The following is a 24,210-nucleotide window of genomic DNA, read 5'->3' on the forward strand; positions in this document are numbered from 1 at the left end:
TAGGCACTTAGAATTCCCTTTAGAACGCAGAAGTCAACCTTGAACACCCAAGGGGAAGTCACACAAAACTTAGGGCCATATTCAAACTTTTTGGACCCTTTCTTCAACAATCACACTTGTGAGTTCATTCTCACTTATTTTCACTCATTTTCTTTCTTTTCTTCTTCTTTTTCTTCTTTTTCACTTTTTTTTTTCTTTCTGTTTTTTTTTTTTTTTTCCCATGCCTCCTTTAAGACCTTGGCACACACATACACACAAAAATCCCTTCCCCCACACTTGTTTTCTGCACAAATGTCACTCAAAAGGAATTCCTTCTAAGTTACGCTCCACTATGCTTCAAGAACAAGGGTATGGAAAGTCCTATTCTAGGCTAGGTAAGGATGATGTGGTTAACAAGAAAATAGGCTAAATAAGGCTCAAAGGGGTTTAAACCTACAAGACAAATGACAAGGGTGGATTCGGCTATTTGGCTATGGTGGTGACTACTACACAACTTCATCTTGTTATTTGTTATGCTAATCAATTTCATGCTTTGAATAAAATGGGTATGAGTTCTAGTATTTGGAACTATAGTGATGAAACGCATTCTAAGTAGCAACCAAGCAAAGAATAATGAGATCATGCAACGACTTTAGAAAACAAGAATGCACAAATTAATAACTCTCCAAATAAACGTTTACGCTCAAGTCTCTCAGGGATGTAGCGTTTGTTTGAGTTCCTTCCTTCAAGCATGTTACAAAAACTGATTTTATCCTTTGTGATTACATGTGAATTAGTAAACTATAACTACAACCAAGCATAAACCAAGGAGCAAATCAAACTTCCATCATTGTTTGTAACTCTCTTTAACAGTCATGCATTAAAAACCAAATCCTCATCATTGTGTTGGAAGGTACCCTAAGACACAAACAAACACAAAAACAAAAACGACTCTTTTTTGCTTTTTCAAAACACTTTTTTCGATTTTTTTTTTCAAATTTTCGGATTTTTACTTCAAAACACACCAAAACAGCTCAAAATGCACTAAAAACACTTAAAAACAGTGAGAAACAACATTAGAAGTGATAGGTGATAGAATCCCACGAATTTTGCATAAGAACACATGTTTACCCCCCCCCCCCCCCCACACTTAAATCAAACATTGTCCTCAATGTTTCACATAAAGACTCGCATAAAAGCAAACAAATAATAAACAACTAAGCATGATAAACTAAACAGCAAGGAGAAGGGTTTAGAAACGCAAATCTGGGTTTGGAGTGGAAGTTCCATCTTCTCCTTGTCGAATATATGGGTTGCCTCCCAAGAAGCGCTTGCTTTAACATCTTCCAGCCAGACGAATATGCCATGCTAAGCTTCACTAGTACCCATGGCATGGAGGGGTACATCATCCACAACATGCTCCTTGAAATTCTCATAGTATGGCTCTATGAATGGAAGGGGATAGTGATCCTCCCTGATTGTGGTGTTTTGGTTCCTAAAGTCCATGTAAATGCTCCCACCACCTTGAAATCGATTGGGTACTTGCACCAAAGAAGGTAACAACCTTTTAGTTGAAATGGGAATTGGAATTGGGATTGGAGACTTACAAACATATTGTGATGGAAGCTCAAAAGTGGCAGCCCTATCAACAATGTCACTATGGCTACTCTCGGCCAGATTGGGTGGTTTTAGGGCAACCACTCCAATTCCCTCTTCAATGGTGGTTCTTGATGCATCCATCTTGATAGGTGTGGATTGTTCCTGCCCTATATGCTTATGCACATCAATGGCAAAACAAGAACGAACATCATTAGGCTTCTTAATAGAGTCATAAACATTGAATTTAATTATATCACCACCAAATTCCATTGTTAATACTCCCTTGGCCACATCAATCTTTGTTTGAGCTGTTTTCGTGAATGGTCTTCCAAGTAGGAGTGGCAAGGGTGGAGAATGAACTGAGTCTTCCATTTTAAGCACATAAAAATCAGCCGGAAAGATTAAATGATTGACCTGCACTAAAACATCTTCCAAAACACCCTTTGGATAAGCATTAGATCTATCGGCCAATTGAATAAACCATCATTTTTTAACTCACCTAGGTTCATAGATGCATAAATTGAGTACGGCATGACATTAATAGATGCACCTAAGTCTAGCATGGCATGTTCAAAACGATTATTGCCAATAACACAAGGAATTGTAAAACTACCGGATCTTTGCATTTAGGGGGCATTTTACGTTGTAAGATGGCTGAGACATTTTCACTTACCTTTATAACCTCTTTGTTTGAAATTCTCTTCCTAATAGTGCAAAGTTCTTTTAAAAACTTGGCATACCTTGGAACTTGCTTAATTGCATCCAAAAGTGGTATATTGACTTGGACTTTTCTAAATGTCTCCAAAATGTCCTTTTCAGCTTCCTCCTTCTTCGATTGCATGAATCTACGAGGAAAGGGTGCATTTGGAGGAATAACATTAGAAATAATCGAATTTGGAACCTCCTTACCCTTGGAAGCCGAATGGGGTTGTTTGGGTGGCTGCGGCATGGGTAGTGCTACCCTTGTCGTGGCTTGCTCTTGCTCCTCCTCCTCCAATTGCAACTTTTCGTCCTCCGTTGGGGCTGAATTAGAGGGTTGTGAGGCCGTTCCAACTTGTTTGCCACTTCTCAAAGTGATAGCCTTAGCGGTTTCAAAACCTCCTTTTGGATTGACGATGGTCGAGCTAGGCAACTTGCCTTGCTCTCTGAATTGGCCCATGAACTCCGCAATCTGCCCTACTTGCTTTTCTAATTCATCAACCTTTTTGTCCCTATTTTGCATTCCTTGCGCCATAGAAGTTAGTAATTGAAAATTTTGATCATTATCTATGGACGAACCTGATTTGGGTTGTGTAGGTTGTGCTTGGGGTGGTGTGGGTGCATACGGCCTTTGGTAGAATCCCAGAGGTTGCTGCCTAAATGTGCTTTGTTGTTGGGGTTGTTGTGGCTCCCTCCATTTGAAATTTGGATGATCTCTCCAACCGGGATTGTATGTGTTAGAGAAAGGATCATTCCTTGGTTGGTTTTGGCTCCCATAACCCACGGCACTGGCAGATTCCCACCCTCCGTTCTCAATCAATTGAGGGCACTTGTCCGTGAGATGTCTATTCATAGAGCACACGCCACAAATAGCCACATTTTGTACCTTTGGTATTTCAACCACCTGCGAAAGAAGAGAAGTAAGATTAGCCATTTGATTTTGAAGTTCGGAAATAGCACTTACCTCATTAACTTGTTGATGTCGTGGCATGTCTCTTTGGCCAACGCCTTCGTATTGTTGAGCATTCAAAGCTTGGTTGGCAATGAGAGTTTTGGCGGCCATAGGTGTTTTGTCCACTAGAGCTCCCCCCGCTGAGGCGTCTAGCATTTGACGTTCAATTGGTAGAAGCCCTTCGTAGAAATATTGAAGAAGAAGCTCCTCCTTCATTTGGTGTTGTGGACATGAAGCAACAAGGTTTTAAAACGTTCATAATAAGTTAGGAATGATTCACCATGATTTTGCTGAATGCCACTAATCCTTTTACGTAAAAGAATGACTCGAGAAGTTGGGAAAAACTTCTCCAAAAACGCCCTTTTCATACTCTCCCATGATGTGACAGTTTCGGGGGCTAGTTCATACAACCAATCTTTAGCCTTTTCCAAGAGAGAAAAGGGAAAAGCCTTCATCTTCAAAATGCTCCCATCAACATTCACTGGGGTCATACTTGAGCAAACAACCTCGAACTCCTTCAAGTGTTTGTTAAGATCTTCCATAGACAACCCATGGAACTTAGGAATATGGTGCAATAAACTGGACTTGAGTTCGAACTCGTCAGTCTTGTCTGGGGCTGCCCTTGGATATTAAATGCATAGAGGCATGGCATTATCCAATCCCGAAGCGGAAAGCCCCTTAATTGTTCGGTTGTCGGCTGCCATAACTTGTTCTTCATCAAAAACCCTTGCAGTGGCCTCCTTTACCACTTGTGTTTCGTCCTCTTCAAGCTCAGGTGCAGGTTGAGGTGGTTGAGGCTCTTGTTGATTCTTCTTTCTTCTCAAGGCTCGCTCAAAATCGTCGTCAAAGTCTAAGATATGCACATGAACCGGTTGAGAACTCCGAGTCATAAACTAGTGCCTAAAACAAAAAAACAAACAAGTCAGAAACTAAAACCAATAACACACCAAAATTACTAAAAAGACATAACAAGGGATTAGCAAAGTTGCTAATCCCCGGCAACGGCGCCAAAATTTGGTGCGAAAATTAACTTAACACACAAATTAACCCTATTTTGACAATTGTAGCATATAAATAAGTAGGGATCATTCTTACACCAGGGATTAGGAGGGATTGCTAAACACTCTAAACTGACTCAAATAAATAAAACTGACCTTTAAAACACTTAACTCACTTAAAAAAAACTCAAAACAAGTTCACAAGACTCAAAATAACCTAAAAACACTCAAAACTGCCTAAAAACACAAACTGGGCAGTTTTGAGCCTAAACACAAACTTGGACGAAAATTGGTTCTAACTTGACTCAAAACTCTTAAAAACACAATCTAAAACATATTTGAACCAATTAGACACTCTAAGACAATTGGGGATTTGGTTTTGGACGAAAATCAAACAAACAAAACAATAATGTAAACTAGGCAGATTTGGACGAAATTGATAGAATTAAGTGGATGGTGAGATGGCTAGGAGGTTTTTCTCCACACATGGCATACTTGCATACAACACAATCTTCAGTTGCTTATTCAATGAATTATGAACCTCAACACCCCAAGTTAATTAGGTACGCTTAAATTAACTCTCAGATTTCCCTTAGGTCATTGAATTGAATGGAATCAGCGCATTGCACTCAAATTATTCCTTAAAAGTTTTCTATATGAAAGCGCATAATAGAAAGACAATCAAAGATCATTAGGTTCTATGGAGATCATAGGTGTTGACGAGGCATTCGTAACTATGAAAGCGCATGATACTTATGCCAAGAATTTACTTAACATAATTGTGACCAACAATCTTAACTACTCATGAATATAAGTTCCCAACGATTAGGTGAAGTTTCCTTATACCCTAGCATCATATTTATGCATGCAAATTAAGTGTGCACTCTCAATTCATATACATAAACAAGTTTTAATTAAAACAGATAAGTAAATTGAATTCATCATTCATGAAATCCCAATTGAAAGTAATCAACCAATTGAAAGTAATCAAATCATCATGCAAATATAACCATGGTTTTGAAATTCCCCCCTAGCCAAAAGGGGATTAGTTCCTCATGCTTGCACAACAAAAATTATTGAATTTAAACATTGAAATCATAAGAAAGATTACACCTAAACGTTTCAGCAATTCCAAGATGGATTTGATGCACGGCTTGGCTCTTCTTCCTCCTCCTTGTTGCGGCACAAGGTATGTGTGGTGGATTTGGGGGTTTTGGATGGTGTGCTCTTGTTTAGAGGGATGGAGGATGGTTGATTATGGTGGTAGGGTTGCGGCAGATGTGTATGGAGATATATGGTGGTGTATGGAGGTTGAAGAATGGATGATAGGGGTTGCGGCACAAGGGTTCTGAATTGCATAGAGGGTGGTACGAATTTGTGGCTGAAAATATGTTTATATAGTCCTAGGGTTAATTAGATTAGGGTTACACTTAGCATATTTATTGGATTAGGGCCCTAGGGTTTAGCGCAAGTGAGTTAAATCCACTTAGGAGAGGGTTTGGCCCAATTCGTTTCATAAAAGGATTTATATAACCCAAATCCACAAGGAATGAGGCCTAATAAATCAAAATCCAAAAGGAAAACGGTTTAGGAAATTCGTCCAAAATTGGGCCCTCTAGAAACTAGGTGTTTTGTGGCTGATTTTGGGTTTTCTAGAAGAAATAAAAGGGGGAAGGGTGTTGCACCCTTTTAGGGTCAGATAAGGCTTCTAGAAATCTTGTTTTTAGGTCCGCTTGCAGCTAGGATTAAGGTGGAACAAGATTAGGTTAGGATAGGAGAAGATAAGATAAGGTTTTGGATAATGTTGGATAAGGTTTTTGGATAAGGTTTTGGATAAGGTTTCCTCTTTTGAGCTACTTCCTTATCCACTTTGTCTTGAGCTTAGTTCCTTCCTCTTATCATCATATTTCTAGCCTCTTGAACTCCAAATTCGTCCATCCATGTTAGCCCATATACAAGCTATCCACATAGTTCCCAAAACTGCTCCAAAATGCACTTTCTTGGTACTTTAACCCTTTGGACCTATAAACACACGAAAGTGAGTTGTAATACGCCATTAACTAAAAATAATAGCACAAATGCACAAGAATAAGCTAGCTAAGTCGCCTAAATATGCTCCTATCAATCGCTTCAAGGCAAGACTAGTAGCAAAAGGATACACTCAAAAATATGGAATTCACTATACTGATACATTTGCCCCTATGGCCAAGATCAATACAAGCTGCGTTTTGTTGTCCTTGGCTGCAAATCTTAATTGGCCCTTATAGCAGTTCAATCTGAAGAATACTTTCTTGCATAGAGATTTGACAAAAGAGATTTACTTGGAACTCCCACAAGGGAGTAATGTTCCAGATATACATAGACAAAAGGTGTGCAGGCTTCGAAAATCATTGTATGGGTTGAAGCAATCCCCAAGAGCGTGGTTTGGGAGATTTACCAAGTCTATGAGAGCATTTGGATATAAGCAAAGTAACTGTGATCACACGTTGTTCTTGAAACATCGGAATGGAAAGCTTACAACACTGATTGTATATGTAGATGATATGGTAGTTACCGGTAATGATCCAGATGAGCGTGCAGCCTTGCAAAAATATTTATCTATAGAATATGTTCTTAGGATTGAGGTATCAAAGAGCAAGTCAGGAATCTTCCTGTCATAGAGAAACTATATTCTTGACCTGTTAAAAGAAACTAGCATGTCAACATGCAAACCCATGACTACTTTGTTGGTAGAAGGAATGAAGCTGAGCATTGATCTAAACCAAGTACCGGTCAATAAAGGGAGGTATCAATGGTTAGTGGGAAGATTAATGTATTTGGCACATACTAGACTAGACCTTGCTCATGACTTGAGCTTCGTTAGTCAATACATGCATGATCTAGGAGAACAACACATGAATGCAGTTATGAGAATATTGAGTTATTTGAAACAAAGTCTAGGGAAAGGGATTTTATTTAAGAAGAATGGTCATTTTAGTATTGAAGGTTATACAAATGCTAACTAGGCCGGTTTGAGTGATGATAGACGGTTAACATCAGGTTACTACACCTTTGTTGGTGGAAATTTGGTTACTTGGAGAAGCAAGAAGCAGGGTGTAGTAGCAAGGTTGAGTGCAGAAGTAGAATACATAAGTATGGCCCTTGGTATTTGTGAGATTTTGTGGCTTAAACTTCTATAACAAGATTTGGGTGTCAAATATAGCCAACCAATGAAGTTGTTTTGTGATAATAAGGTTGCTTGCGATATTGCTCATAATCCGGTGCAACATGATAGAACTAAGCATGTAGAGGTTGACTGGTTCTTTATTAAAGAAAAGCTAGAAGGTAAAATAATTGAAGTGCCTCCAATCAAAACGGAAGATCAAATAGCTAACATTCTCACCAAAGCAGTTTTAGTGAAAAGTTCTCCAAGTTTCTAGACAAGTTGGGCGTGTGTAACATATATGCACCAACTTGAGGAGGAGTGTTGACTTGTATAGTTTCCTATAATTTAGGATTTCCTAGTTTAGGATGGATCCCATCTAATCTAGGTCAAATCTCTTTGTAATCTCCTGTAATTATTCTTCCCTATTTGGTTAGGATTAAGATTATTATACCTCTTTTTGAGAAGAATAAACATATCATTCAAAGCATTCTCTTCTAAACAAAGGCAACCCAAGAGAAGGTGGTGGTGCAAACACCCAAGCCGGTGTGAACAACAAAACTGTACACACTTTCCTAATGGACCGCAACAGATCGCAGGCAAAAGTGATTGCTAACCGGATTTGGTATGGAATCGATGAAGGACAAAGCCAATTCAGAGAGAACAAAGCGAATGAAAGAGAGATTGAAATTGTAGAGGATGGATGAGGGACGTGAAGATGGATGGATAGCAAAGATTAGAAAAAATTATAAGAATGGATATGAGGACATAGTCGAGTAAGATGGGGAAAACAACAACATAAAGTAAGGAAGGAAAAAACAAAAAGGAGAAGGAAGGGACTGCCACCGACTCTGACCACAGCTAGGAGCGTCGGCATCGAAATTTGACGAAAGGGTAACCACTCACACCATGGTGAGAGCTCTCCAAAGAGTCTCTCACCAAACGAGAGAGAAAATTTCTGCAGATTGCTTTTTTTATTTTCCCAATTGTCCATCACATTAAGTAGTAGAGACATTGTTAAGATTTTGTTAATTTAGGCCATAAATTAAACTATTTCTTCGAAGGGGAGTTCTATTGCCATCCTCAAAAGAGAACAACATAGGTAGATATTTTTAGTTGTAATATTTTCTTCACCCGGGGCAAATCTGAGCTATAAAATGAGATTAAAACCAAGTAATGCTAAATGGGGTCACATATTCTGCCTCCAGTCCTGATCACATTATGTAACCGTCAAAATTCGGTTATTATTTAAAAATTTATACCAATTATATTTAACAATTGGTTAAAGTTTGCCCAAAAAAAGACTTCTCGTTAAATGACTATTATTTATACAACTCATGTTTCGTATATGCTTTCGTTGCCAATTTAATTTAGGGGTTAACTATATTTAAACCCTAGTTTCAATTTTCTCACATTACACTATAACATTTTGAAATTGTAGCAATTTATGCATCAGAGTTATGTGACCATCTCTGACACACCCCGATCGAAATCAAGGCGTGTTGGCCGTCACGTGAGGGTGACGTAGCCATGTGCACAGTGCGGAAGAAAAATATAATAATAAAAGTACGAATAAATAAAAACCAAACTACTAAACAATGTAGCTAACGTACAAGTGCAGGTGTAAGTGTGAAAAACAATATTCAGAGCACAGAAAGCCTAGTGCAGTCCAGAAGAAGAATACTAAATACACAACACTCAAAGGTGGTCCTACACTGGTAATAATCTATCAAATATGTAGTGGATTCCTCGTAAGCCACCAAAAGAGCAAACCAAACTAGAACCTGGAGGGGCGCAAAACAGAAAGTGTGAGTGGGCAAAAACAAAGCTTTTCAAAATCATTTCATTAACAAAAGTTCTAACCCCTCGCCATAAAACTTGTATAGTTTTCCAGAAAATAGAATATACACATATATCGAAAACATGCTCAGAAATATGCCATGTCGAATGCCTTCACATAAAATGTAAGTAACCCAGACAATGTCAATCAATGTAAGTAACATGTCAGCCGGAGTCACCTAACGTGACATGTACGGCTGAATCTAGAGCTCAAATCCCCAACTCGCTAACTATACCTGCACACCAGTCGGAACCACCTAAAGTGGTTTGTACGACATGACTGGGTGTAAATAAATACGCTCAAGTGCTACGATCACGTGAAGACTGGGCGAATAATCACAGGTCACCTACGAGTCGGAACCACCTATAGTGGTCTGTACGACAGGACTGTGCACCTAACTTGGATCCAAGATGAGCCTGTGGTGCGAGAGGTGAACATCACGTGAAGGATTGTGCCCTACTCTAGGCGGGAGCACTAACACCGGGGGTGTGGGTTATGAGCTCTCTATGCATCTCACATAACCACTAATTCACAATCATAAACCATAAACTTACCTAGCACTTACCTGTGCGTCCGCAGCACCAAACATACATATATGCAACTACTAATGCATAAATAAATAGGCAAACACTATGCATGGCATTTAAAACATATAAACATTCCATATCATTTTCTGGGAAAAACCACAAGTATATAGGTATATACGGAAAACCAAAAGCCCACTCACTGATATGTGGAAGGGTCGTAACTCCCTTGTCTTGAGTGACTGCGCTCGTCCTTAGGATAGGTCTCACATATATGCAAAACAACTATAAAAACGTCAATTTAAAGCACATAACCAAAACTAGGTAATAACTTCTCATACAATGCTCAAAAGAGGTGTGTGAATACACCAACGTGATCTACTCAATCTCACGAACATCCTCATATTTTAAAAATAATTTTCCGAGGCTCCATGCGCAGCCACGCGCCGGCGAGTGCATGGCCCTACGCGCCCCCACGCGCGGCCACGTGCCAATCACACTAATGGCGTCAGTTAGCGCCGTCAGAAATATTTCGTTAAACCCTAACAGATTTCGTTAAAACTAACCTGATGCGGTTAAGAATATCCCGTTAACTTAACAGAATATTCCCTTGTCTTCTCCTGTGAGTCTCGCCGGCCGCTGCCGTCAGCGCTGCTGTCTGCAACTCGAATTCTCCCCCGAAACTGGAAAATTTTCAAAACTTCATATCTTCTTCATTTCCCAACCAAATTCCATGAAATTGGTACTAAAATGAAGTTTACAACAAGTAGAACAAAACCTTACCACTTTGGGGACCTAAAACCAACAGAAACTCGTAGGAAAAACCCACGATATTCCGGCCAAACCTACAACTCAGAATCCCGACGGCCAATTCCACTTAACGAACCACCCCGAGCTTCCTAAGGACCTCACTAAGCTTCCTATAAGCTTCAAATTCCCTGAAAAAAACATTTCACGTGTGCATGAATAGTGACCAAATCGGAGATTCCTGGTTCAACGTGAAATCGAGGGATTCCTTACCTGAAATTGGATTTGGTATGGAATCGATGAAGGACAAAGCCAATTCAGAGAGAACAAAGCGAATGAAAGAGAGATTGAAATTGTAGAGGATGGATGAGGGACGTGAAGATGGATGGATAGCAAAGATTAGAAAAAATTATAAGAATGGATATGAGGACATAGTCGAGTAAGATGGGGAAAACAACAACATAAAGTAAGGAAGGAAAAAACAAAAAGGAGAAGGAAGGGACTGCCACCGACTCTGACCACAGCTAGGAGCGTCGGCATCGAAATTTGACGAAAGGGTAACCACTCACACCATGGTGAGAGCTCTCCAAAGAGTCTCTCACCAAACGAGAGAGAAAAATTCTGCAGATTGCTTTTTTTATTTTCCCAATTGTACATCACATTAAGTAGTAGAGACATTGTTAAGATTTTGTTAATTTAGGCCATAAATTAAACTATTTCTTCGAAGGGGAGTTCTATTGCCATCCTCAAAAGAGAACAACATAGGTAGATATTTTTAGTTGTAATATTTTCTTCACCCGGGGCAAATCTGAGCTATAAAATGAGATTAAAACCAAGTAATGCTAAATGGGGTCACATATTCTGCCTCCAGTCCTGATCACATTATGTAACCGTCAAAATTCGGTTATTATTTAAAAATTTATACCAATTATATTTAACAATTGGTTAAAGTTTGCTCAAAAAAAGACTTCTCGTTAAATGACTATTATTTATACAACTCATGTTTCGTATATGCTTTCGTTGCCAATTTAATTTAGGGGCTAACTATATTTAAACCCTAGTTTCAATTTTCTCACATTACACTATAACATTTGGAAATTGTAGCAATTTATGCATCAGAGTTATGTGACCGTCTCTGACACACCCCGACCGAAATCAAGGCGTGCTGGCCGTCATGTGAGGGTGACGTAGCCATGTGCACAATGCGGAAGCAAAATATAATAATAAAAGTACGAATAAATAAAAACCAAACTACTAAACAATGTAGTTAACGTACAAGTGCAAGTGTAAGTGTGAAAAACAATATTCAGAGCACAGAAAGCCTAGTGCAGTCCAGAAGAAGAATACTAAATACACAACACTCAAAGGTGGTCCTACACTGGTGATAATCTGTCAAATATGTCGTGGATTCCTCGTAAGCCACCAAAAGAGCAAACCAAACTAGAACCTGGAGGGGCGCAAAACAGAAAGTGTGAGTGGGCAAAAACAAAGCTTTTCAAAATCATTTCATTAACAAAAGTTCTAACCCCTCGCCATAAAACTTGTGTAGTTTTCCAGAAAATAGAATATACACATATATCGAAAACATGCTCAGAAATATGCCATGTCGAATGCCTCCACATAAAATGTAAGTAACCCAGGCAATGTCAATCAATGTAAGTAACATGTCAGCCGGAGTCACCTAACGTGACCTGTACGGCTGAATCTAGAGCTCAAATCCCCAACTCGCTAACTATACCTGCACACCAGTCGGAACCACCTAAAGTGGTCTGTACGACAGGACTGGGTGTAAATAAATACGCTCAAGTGCTACGATCACGTGAAGACTGGGCGAATAATCACGGGTCACCTACGAGTCGGAACCACCTATAGTGGTCTGTACGACAGAACTGTGCACCTAACTTGGATCCAAGATGAGCCTGTGGTGCGAGAGGTGAACATCACGTGACGGACTGTGCCCTACTCTGGGCGGGAGCACTAACACCGGGGGTGCAGGTTATGAGCTCTCTATGCATCTCACATAACCACTAATTCACAATCATAAACCATAAACTTACCTAGCACTTACATGTGCCTCCGCAGCACCAAACATACATATATGCAACTACTAATGCATAAATAAATAGGCAAACACTATGCATGGCATTTAAAACATATAAACATTCCATATCATTTTCTGGGAAAAACCACAAGTATATAGGTATATACGGAAAACCAAAAGCCCACTCACTGATATGTGGAAGGGTCGTAACTCCCTTGTCTTGAGTGACTGCGCTCGTCCTTAGGATAGGTCTCACATATATGCAAAACAACTATAAAAACGTCAATTTAAAGCACATAACCAAAACTAGGTAATAACTTCTTATACAATGCTCAAATGAGGTGTGTGAATACACCAACGTGATCTACTCAATCTCACGAACATCCTCATATTTTTAAAATAATTTTCCGAGGCTCCATGCGCCGCCACGCGCCGGCGAGTGCATGGCCCTACGCGCCCCCACGCGCGGCCACGTGCCAATCACACTGATGGTGTCAGTTAACGCCGTCAGAAATATTCCGTTAAACCCTAACGGATTCTGTTGAAACTAACCTGATGCGGTTAAGAATATTCCGTTAACTTAACAGAATATTCCCTTGTCTTCTCCGGTGAGTCTCGCCGGCCGTTGCCGTCAGCGCTGCTGTCTGCAACTCGAATTCTCGCCCAAAACTTGAAAATTTTCAAACCTTCATATCTTCTTCATTTCCCAACCAAATTCCATGAAATTGGTACCAAAATGAAGCTTACAACAAGTAGAACAAAACCTTACCACTTTGGGGACCTAAAACCAACAGAAACTCGTAGGAAAAACCCATGATATTCCGGCCAAACCTGCAACTCACAATCCTGACGCCCAATTCCACTTAACGAACCACCCCGAGCTTCCTAAGGACCTCACTAAGCTTCTTATAAGCTTCAAATTGCCTGAAAAAAACATTTCATGTGTGCATGAACAGTGACCAAATCGGAGATTCCTAGTTCGACGTGAAATCGAGGGATTCCTTACCTGAAATTGGTATGGTCACGAACACAAAGGTACAATTTTCCACCTCGATCAGCAATGTTTACAAGGGTTTTGGGTCTCGTTCGTACAAATGGAGAAGAAGAGAAAGAGAGAGAGAGAGAGAGAGAGAGAGAGAGAGAGAGAGAGAGAGAGTGTTCGAGACAGAGAAGGTACACGGGGGAAGGAGATGAGGATGAGAGTGTGTGGTCCAGATGCAGCCAGCCAAACAACAAAACAACCACCCAAAAATGACAAATACCCACCAAGGGCAAAATCATCATTTCACACCTACGGTACGAATAATTCGGGACGGGCTATCACAGTCTCATCCTTCGTTAAATTGATGACATGAAAAGTGTGTGACTTGTGTATGGGCCAACATGATATGAACACAATCTTCATAAAGTTTTGACTCCTAAATCGATGAGATGTGTCCCAAAAGACAAATAATCGCAAAGTTTAGTGCATATTGTGCAAGTGCCGCTTATATGTTAGCCTAGAAACGGGCCTCGCACATATCCCACGTCATGATCTAATGAATATTAGACCTCGTTTGACAAACTGTATAAAGAACCGAATAAGATAAATAATACAAACTCAAGTATTTGGGGTAGTTAAATACTAAATAGTACCGAATTAATTAAACTAGGCCCACATCTTATACGGTACACATCTGCTAAATTATCCAATCCAAAACATTTGTATTATTAGTATGGTACGAAAACCACGCTCCTCTCTCCCACTCCCTCCCATTGCATCCCTCTCTCTTGCATCGTGCCAACTGACTCACACGAGTCTCAGTAGGACCCTACCAACCAAAACTTTACGCACAAAGATACTTGGAAGACAAACGAAAGACTAAAGGAAGATAGTAACCTATCGTTCTACAAAACCCCTACCTGTAGTGGCGGATCCAAAAATAATATTATGGGGGTCAGTAAGAATAGTGCGCGCAGCACGCAAAATTTTTTTACCATAAACAGCATGCATATCTCTATTTCATCGAGTCTTGGTAGGCCTAAAGTCATTTGAAAAGACATATTGCACACCTGTTAATGTATGCAAGGGGGTAGCACCCAAGGTATCCATGGACATTAACTGAGTCTTGGTAGGTTTGAAGTCAATTGGAGGGCATGTATGAAGCCAACTCTAATTTTCAAAAGGGCAGCACCGAAGGCATGGCTATTCACCGAAGTTCGGAGGGTCAGCACCCAAGGTATCCATGGACATTCACCAAAGTTTGGAGGGTCAGCTGACCCCCTGCCCCTCAATGCATTCACCACTACCTACCGGTTCCATTACAAGAGTCATTCCCGTTGCCCTCTTTTAGCCGTCGTCTCCGCCACACTTTCTTCTTCTTTTCGTTCGGCTCTAAATTATTGGTGAAGTTACGGTTCCTTTCAAATTAAGGTTCTGAACCCCAAAATTTCTACCCAGCTCTATGAAATTAATTAGGGTAGGAGATGAAGTATCTTGGCTCAATTTACGCGGTTGCGACAACCCACCACGATGTAAATCCAATTAATCAATTTCCTTGACAGGATCTGAAACCCAACGACCTGTAAGTCACCCTCTCGCCGGAATCTAGAGCGGGATCTCACCATTGGCTACGCTTGATTTCGCACCTTCATGGTGCCTCGATTTGCCATGAATCCACACCCATAATTTTTCTGGGTTGTGTGCAGAAGATTAACAACGGATTGTTTGCAAAACAACTACAAAGAAAGGGCAGTGCCCCTTCGTCGATTATTTTATCAATTTTTTCCTTTCTTTTTTTCATTTTATTAACAATTTTTTTAAAATGCCCAACTAATTTAATCAAATGAACAAATTATCATATTTGACTTAGATAACTAATACAGTTCGAGTTGTCAAACGAAATTTTAAACATTCTAATGAATGAAATGTATATATTGATACAATTTTAAAATCCAAGAGTGCAATGCCAAAAAATTAAAACCTCATAACTCATTTTGAAAATCACATAAAACATGAAGGGTGTAAAATATAGTTGGCCCTTTAATTTATGTCAATAAATATGTAAAACAGAAGCAAAAGAAGTTTAAATATCCAAATATACATTCCTAGATTGGAGAGGTATGAAAGTTGTGAACAAAAATGGGATCAATCACCTATCCATAATAAGCATAGCCCCTAGACACAAATGACTTGGAGACTTCCATATGAGACTTGTTGCAATCCAATAAATAAATTAAGAATAAATTTATCACGACAAACGATTTCATAATCGACAGGGATAGAACTAGAGTCATTCAAAAGCCAGTAGTATTTGACAATTTGTATATTCAGCCGACTGTCTTAAACCAAAGATCAGTCGGTACCTAAGTATTATCCGAAACATAATAACAGCATGTTATTACAATGACAACGTTTTCTGTTTCCACGTTACAGTGCTCAGATCAGTCACATTGTCTTACATCAGCATCCCCTTGGGGACATCTGATAAAACTGGAACGACATCTTGTCTTATATCACCACCCTTTGGAACTCCCCAGTTATATCATCTAAATCGATAACATTTCTCTCATTTCCCTCCACTTCCCCTGTACCAAGTCTATAAAGCTCAGCATTTAGTTCACCAATTTGCTTTTGTATTTTCTCCCCCTTATCTGGTAATCTTGAAACCAATGCCTGCAGACATTGTTAATCACAACGCCAAATCAATTAATAAGAATTGCGACAACCATATGCAACTGATTTTTACATCCCTTTCTATCTGATTATCTAGACTAAACTGAATAGATTCTGAACATCTTCACCCAGGCCTAAATTGCTAACCAAAGAAGATGATGTGTAAGAATACCTTATTTGCAAGAGTTTGTGACAGCCTGTTGATTCTTTGTTTAATCTCTGATTCTGTCAATTTACCCGCATCAATTGGTGAAGAAGGCTTCTTGTTTAAGATTAAATCCTTTGGTTTGAAAGCATATTCAGCCCTGTCAACAATGCAAACCAGAAATTTCGTCACATGAAATAACTTTATTTTTCTGTCCTCAAATGATATAAGAGCCATGTTTCGTAGAGCTCTACCCATTCACATTGCGTTCTTGTAAAGAACTTGAAAATGAACTTCCTGCATTTGAAGCTCCTCTGATTCTGTGCCCACAATGGCAAAGTAAACCAGATAAGATTTCAAAGAAAGACAGAAAAAAACAATCTGTTGTTACAATCCATGAAGCATAGAACCTTAATAGAAAGATAATGAAATAAATGGGTTTCACCTTTCAACTTCGTCTTCTACTCCTTTGGCAACAGGTAGAGGTGCTGTCTTGGAGAAGAGTAAACTGTGATGACTGACTCCTGCTATACCTTGAGTTTCCAAGAACTCGATATGGGACTTGAAGTACTTGTCCCTACAGTAAATAGTAGAATGACAAGTAAATAATGAATGGAGTTTCTACTTTCAAAGTCGCGTTCAAAAAGGAAATGCTTTTGAACACATTTGAGATACAAATAAAAAAAACTTCTTTGCAGCAAAAATTCTAACGCATACAAGTAATATTCTTTATTCAAATACTATAAGTATCACAAACATCCTTGCTAGTAACTGCTTACTCTTTAATTTAGTTATACTAAGTTACTAACACTACTGCATCAAGTCACAGAAAGGCTATTACAACAGTTAGTACTCAAACACTACGGCATACAAGTAATATTCCATACATTGTGTGCTGGCGATCGTGCTCCTCATATAGCTGCTGCTGAGTAGGGGATACATCAAAACCCTCTTTTGGAAGACTGAAAAGTTCACAGAGATCCTAAAACAGTAAAAGAAGTTCAGTATACAAAGTCGCATTTTACTAAGGTTAAGAATCTTAAATTTCTCACTATAGCAACAATTACAACTTTAGAATTCACCTGCTGACTAAAGTACCGAATCTGTTCTTTATGCTCAGTTGCAGTTTTAAACAATCCCCCCTTGTATATCTACACAAAATGTTTTGAAGAATTAATATGAGGTTGTTATACAAAATTAATCAAATAATGAAGGAGTGAACCACGTGCAATAAAAGTATCCAAACAGGGAGATAACAGGCAGGCTGTCACACCATGGCAAATGAGGTCCAACGGCATTGTTGTGTCAAACACATAGGTACTATAATCATTTAAACATCTATGCTCAATTTCCTGCAAAATCTACAGAAGCCCTAATACAGGGCCCAGTAACACTTATCTAAGCATTGCTAAATCCTGCATTCATACCATTGAATATAAATAGCTTGGAAAGCAATCTCTTACCTGTTTTCTGTATATCTTTTCTTCAACAGTCCCACAAGTCATTAATCTGTACACAATGACATCCTTATTTTGCCCGATTCGATATGCACGATCCACACTTTGATTATCCGTACTGCAAATATAAGAACCATAACAACAACAAATTAGGAACCACAACTTATGCAATTTATATCCTTGTTAAGTTAAAAAAAGATACAACTAAAAGAGTGCAAATAAATGCAAAGGACATATTGCTCACACATGAATCTAAAATTAGAGCAGAACTGCACATTTGTAGAAAACCAGGAAAAAAAAAAGAAAAAAAAAAAAAGTATAAGAGAACACCTCGGGTTCCAAGCAGGATCAACCACTATCACACGATCTGCTCTTGTAAGTGTAAGGCCCAAACCACCTACTTGAGATGTCAGGAGAAATATGGGAGCTCCATTACCTTCTTGGAAATCCTACTCATAAAATCAACATGATTTCAGGAACATTTTTACCATTATTGTTACACTTTTGCTGATTTAGATGATTTAGAACACTTACATTAACAACCCTCATTCTGTCAATAGCTTTTGTGGTTCCATCAATGCGTACGAACTTGTAACCATTGGATACTAGTGATTCCTGTAAATAAACGTTATCCATGAATAATTAACTTGACAAATTTGAAGTCTCAAAGAATATACTCTCAGATATATTTAAATAATCCAACTTGACTATTCATCAATTGAAAAGCTTTTCAATTCAGGAAAGTGTGCCCTCAATTTCATATTGCTCCTGCATCAAACTTCTTTACTTGGAAAAGATGTCCTCAAATCAAAATCGCAGGCATGGAAGTCTCCATGAGAAGCTTGAACTGAAATTATCTTATCCAAGTAAAGACAGGTTGAATATTTGACAATCCTCGAACATTTATATGCCTAGTTGGCACCTAGTTGGCATAAACTATTAAATTTGGTGAGCACCTAGTTGGCATGCAACAAGTCATCCAGAATTGCACAAATTCCAAGAAATTAATCTTCCTCAGTAACGAAAACATTGAATTATCGCATGAAATGACCATGTATTTAAGTACCGAAAGAATTCATATCATTAGTTTACTAGTAACATTTTTTTAAATGGCTAACCTGAATAAGATTAAGCATCTTTCGAGTTTGTGAGAAAATAAGAACATTATGCCCCTGAGGAATTAAGTCTTCCTGTATAAAAGGTCATTGAACACCATCCATTCCATTTAAAATTATGTCAACCAACACATAAAAACATTAAAAGCATCAAATCTATAAAGACATTACACTCTTACCAGTAAAGACAATATAAAAGATATTTTGCATGACAGGTTGGCATGCTTTTCATCAAAGTCCTCTCTGTCAGCGACATCTGCTATGTACATTGCTAATTTTTCTGCCATGCAAGTTTCATCTGGCTTCAACATTGAATCCATCTCTTCTAGTACATCTTCAGCAGCTCGCTTTGTCAATAAAAGTGGATGATCACATATTTTCTTCAGGATCTAGTTCATATCAAACAGTCCTTGACAATTAGTATCATGAAAAGAGAACTGACAACCTAAAGTATTATCTTCTAAAACATGGAGAGCAACAACCATATTTGTCCTGGACTTCTGATCCAAAATCATCCAAGGACAAACAGGTTCAACCCAAAAAAAAAAAAAAAAAAAAAAAAAAGAAAACTAACGGGAAGCGAAATTTGAATTTCTTATACATAAGTAAGAGATAATTAATTTTTTCAATAGTTAATCATAGTTTACTTTAACATTTACATCATACCTTCACAAAAATTTATTCATATAAGTATATATTTTATTGTACAAAAACCACAATCTATTTTCATTCCAACATATCCAGCTACCCCAAGCACAGTATATGAAATAAAAGGAAAATTTTGACACTGTTAAAAATATTGAAAACAAGTTCATGCACAATTCCTTTGCAGCACACCATCAAATTACTTAGCGTGATAGAGTACTCTAACTTCAGATAGACAAAATCAAGCTCCAAAAATGAAGATAATTCAATCAACCATTATTAATTTTTTGTATTCTCTCAAAATAATTCAAAGAATCAATTAATAAATGGAAAAGGACCAATAAGACAGACCGATTCTCCTATTTTCATTAACTATAAGAAAAGCAATGGAGAATCGTTTAAAAGCAAGGTACCATTCATTCAGTTTCAACTATACAGAAGAAACTCATAAAATAAATTTCTGTCATTTAACTGGTTTTGACTTTCCTCAGAACTAGTTGCTTTAGAAATAAGCAGTAAAACGAACTAAGAACTATAAATGTACCGTAAGTGCAGCCAACGGGGAGCCATCAAAAGCAGAAAGAACCAGCTCACTCTTTAGAAAAGCTTCATATAGTTTCCGCTATACCACATATATGATCAACTTGAGAAACATACAAATAATACCTGAAACTACTTTGAAGGATTAAAAGAATATCATGAAGCATAGCACATCAAACCTGACAGCCAGTCAATCTTAACCAAACAATGATCTCGTTCTTTTTAGAAAGTTTGGCACTTGTTTGGTCATTATCTTCATTAAATACCTCATTCTTTAAGCGACGCAGAAAAAAAGGTTTAATACGTTCTCTTAGTTCCTGTAATAAAATGTAACAAATTTTTCTCATTAATATTATCAGACATAGTAGGAACATAGTTTGCAGCAAATATATAACAAGTAATATTATCAGACAACTGAAATAGTCAAGAACTTAGAATAAATAAACAATCATGGGTACAACTCTCAGTATGTCACTACAGCCACATTCACTAACTAGATAGGAGATACAACATAAACAAACAGCTGAAACAATTTGGTCCATAACCTTGTAAGATAGAAACCAAAATAAAATTACAAGATAACAAGTCACACAAAGCATATCAAAACATTTATGGTATCATTACCTTTGCAACCGTCGAACCAATACACTTTTCCCTATCCAAAGCATTTTTCTCGTTTCCACGAAGAATGAGAGACTCATACTGTTCCTTAAAACTGAAAAAAAAAGTTGAGAGTTTCATACAGAAACAGAAAAATAACTCAAGGCAACCACAGCATGGAGGAAATTACTACCATTTCTTATCACCCAGTAGCTCAGGGCAACAGAAGTTGAACAAGGCCCACAACTCCTATTTTGACAGTTAAAAGTACAAAAAATATACAAATTATGTGTTGGTTTTTGTTTAAAACATAAAAAAAATAAAATAAAAAAATAAAAAAATGGAATATTAATGGAAAATATGAAGCTGACCTTCAGATTGTTTTGCAATGGTGTGCCACTTACAATAATGCGATGGGCACAAGGTATCTCAAGCAAACTTTTGGCTCTTTGTGTACTAGGGTTCTTTATGAGATGTCCCTGAGATATAAATAGGTCCATCAAACTAAAAGTTATATATATGCAAGAAAAGAAAGTTCTTACCCAAATAGATTACGTTGTTTCATGCACTTTTCATATAAAGAAATCTAGTTTCCCTTACTTAAAACAGGCAACTAAGAACTTTAGAAGTATAATTTGGTGTTTTCAATGCATGTGAGTACAGGAGTGTGAACATTCAATTGAGACAAGCAAGGAAATTGATTGGATGAAACACCAGGGTGTGAAAATTTTCAAACATACAAACTAAGTAACGCAAGGTCATTTTGTTAATAATTTCAAAGACATCTATATATCTGAAAGAACAATTGCTTGAAAGTATCCGTAAAACCAATAAAATTTCTTGTAAAGATGCCACTTTCAAAATAAAATTTAGGAAATACTAAACAAGCAGTAATTCACTAATTAAACATGTATGTTTTATCATAGTATATCCCTGATCAATACATGACATATACAAGGAAACAAGGCTCCCTCTCAGACGGGACCCTGCACTATGGTATGTGAGAGGCCAGGTAATTGAGATGACTGATAAGCTTTCTTTTGCATGATGATACTTAATATAAGCTATAATTTTCCCTTAGAGAAAATAATAACAGTCAATTACTCAAAGAAAGTAGCATATGCATTCTCACCTCATCAAGTATCATATAATCCCATATGATATCTTCACTTCCATCATCATGAGCATATTCACCCACTCTTAAAGATTTTGAGTTAACCCGCACAATATCATAAGTTGTGAGAAGAATGCCTTTGTCCTACGAGAAAAGCAATGAAAAGTGAGGAAAAAATCATATGGAATTTAAGCACATTCTTATTACAAAAGAAAAAAAAAAGTGCAGCCAAAGTCATACTACAAGTGTACGCAAATAGAATCAACAGCTAGGATTAGACAAGGGTGTGTAAGAGGCTAAAAAGGGTGTGTTTATCATTTCCATAAATATATTGCATCTTTAGATTAAATGCTTGGAAATTGTTTATGGTTTCAGAGTTTTTTTGGGTTTCGGGTTTGTCTCCTTAACCAACCTCCTTGTTGTTTTCCTCTACTCTTAAGACAACCGATCTTTATGAAAAAAGAAACAAAAATGTTGACTATGATTTTGATTGGACAAAAGGACACATCAATCACTTGATGTATTTATATTATAGAGGAATTACCTGAAGTACATACTGAAGCTCATATTTTCGAGCCTTGGCACAAGTCCCATAATACCTACATAGAAGCACAAGCAAGTGATTACTATTTGGCTTTCTTACAGACATGATAACTTAATCACATGAGAAACAAGACCAAGCAGCCTCACTCTCTTATCTTATCAACGAGACCCACAGATGATAATTCTTTAATCCAATGGGAAAGCAGTGTTTTAGGGGCCACAACCATAACTCTTTTAATCAACTGTGAATGAAATAATCCTGCTAAGAAGCTACAAATCTGCAATAAGATAAAACTAGTACCTATAAATTATACAAAAGAAGAAAAAGGGCACCAAAGTAACGTATCTGTGTTCTATAAATAATATAAAAGAAGAAAAAGTCACCAAAGTAATGTATCTGTTAAAGTATCCTCTTTCTTTACCTGCATTGTTTTGCCCAAGCCCATGTCATCACCTAAGATTCCACCCTTTCCCTGACAATGCAGAGACCATAGCCACTTTAGGCCATCACGTTGATGCGGAAACAACATCATCGCAATCTTCCCTGGCAACTTGTAAGTAGATGTGAGACCGCTCAAAGTAATAGAACTATCAGTCTCCAGAACACAATCATCAGTAGAATCATTGATTACAATAAGCTCATCAGATTCATAGCGCTCTTGAACCTTACCACTCTGACTCCCTGATATTTTAACTATCTTATTGCCGCTCAGAAATACACAGTCATCCTCATCATCAACCTCTCTTTTTCCAACTTTAGGAACAATGGGATGTGCCACGGCTTTTGGTTTCTCATCCACCCATAAAGTCTTTATTTTCTTTTGACCATCATGTTTTGTAGGCAGCCTGTTCACATAACTATCACCAAGTTGTTCACTCGGCAAATAAGCATCTGCCTCCTCGCCCTTGGTTTCAGACACATTAGAACCTTCAACAATGTCTGCTTTTCTGGCAACCCTCCTCTCAATTGACAGAAACTCAAGCCTCGAGCTCAAGTCATCAAGAATATCCCTAATCTCATTCCCACCAGCATTGGCACTAGTCGTACTTGGATTCCTTTTCGGGACTGCCAGTGATTCATACTCAGCAATGCCAGAAATGTTGGGCTTATCAAGAACCGGTTGTTTGTCAGCAAGATCACTGTCAGCACGATAAGAAACTTTACAAAGACGGCGTCTACCTTCAATCTTAATCTTTGTAGTTTTTTCTTCTTCTAAAATTGATTCCAGAAACGAAAACAAAAACAAAATGTAAGAACAAAAGTAATTTGGGGTTTTGCAGTCACTCGAGCATTTAATCAAACTGATAGTGGGCAAGCGAAGAGCGATTACCAGGAGAAGATTCAAAATCTGTGAGTGAGAAATGAGGAAGGTTGCGAACACGTTGGCCTTCGATCGGTGGCTTCAGGTCCTGCATTTCCACTTTATCGTCCTCTGCTGAATTACCCAACAAAAAAATTTCAAAATAAAATTAACGAAAATAAATACAGTAATTAAGGAGGGCAGAAAGTCAAGTGTTTATTAGGGTTAATAATACCGGCGGGGGTCGCAGAAGGATTAGCAGCAGGAGGAGGAGGAGAGAGGAGGTCTTGAAGGAGGCGATAGTGGCTGTCGTTTAGACTCTCTGGTTTTTTGCTGCTTTTCCTCTCCGCCATTTCCCAAGTAAATATGACTGCTTTTTAAATTTTACTTTTTGTTTTTCATGTTTGCGGCCTTTCCATGCCAGGAGCTTTTCATTCCCGCTTTGCGTGCAACTTTCAAATTTCAAAGTTCAAATTTTGGGCTGGTTTGGGTTTATTTTTAAAGGGTGAGTTATCAATTTAGTTCTTGAATTATCATCTAAGTGAAATTAAATCCTTAAATTATTTTTTTCAGA

General features: G+C 38.0%; 1 protein-coding gene across 4 annotated transcripts; it reads right to left on the reverse strand.

Annotated features, from left to right (window-relative positions):
- Nucleotides 1-15,747: 15,747 nt before the first annotated feature.
- LOC137720672 (protein CHROMATIN REMODELING 24) lies at nt 15,748-24,107 on the reverse strand. 4 transcript variants are annotated; one of them, XM_068459764.2, is made up of 22 exons: nt 23,872-24,107; nt 23,667-23,771; nt 22,758-23,548; nt 22,483-22,613; nt 22,337-22,391; nt 21,811-21,936; nt 21,050-21,157; nt 20,872-20,927; nt 20,703-20,793; nt 20,258-20,395; nt 20,083-20,160; nt 19,073-19,282; nt 18,897-18,968; nt 18,313-18,393; nt 18,109-18,227; nt 17,785-17,896; nt 17,404-17,472; nt 17,209-17,303; nt 16,767-16,898; nt 16,576-16,641; nt 16,349-16,481; nt 15,748-16,176 (listed from the first exon to the last, which is right to left on the reverse strand). In XM_068459764.2, the coding sequence occupies exons 1-22, from the start codon at nt 23,987-23,989 to the stop codon at nt 16,012-16,014; spliced, it is 3,051 nt and encodes a 1,016-aa protein (XP_068315865.2). In that variant the 5' UTR covers nt 23,990-24,107; the 3' UTR covers nt 15,748-16,011. The 4 variants fall into 4 exon arrangements, with proteins under 4 accessions (XP_068315865.2, XP_088555873.1, XP_088555872.1 ...); XM_088699747.1 differs by having other exon boundaries at nt 22,758-23,545; nt 23,667-23,768; nt 23,872-24,072; XM_088699746.1 differs by having other exon boundaries at nt 22,758-23,545; nt 23,872-24,072.
- Between the last annotated feature and the right edge of the window lie 103 nt (nt 24,108-24,210).

This window comes from Pyrus communis, chromosome 1 (genome assembly GCF_041283825.1).
Source record: "Pyrus communis isolate YQ-2024b chromosome 1, ASM4128382v1, whole genome shotgun sequence".
Lineage (NCBI taxonomy): Eukaryota > Viridiplantae > Streptophyta > Magnoliopsida > Rosales > Rosaceae > Pyrus > Pyrus communis.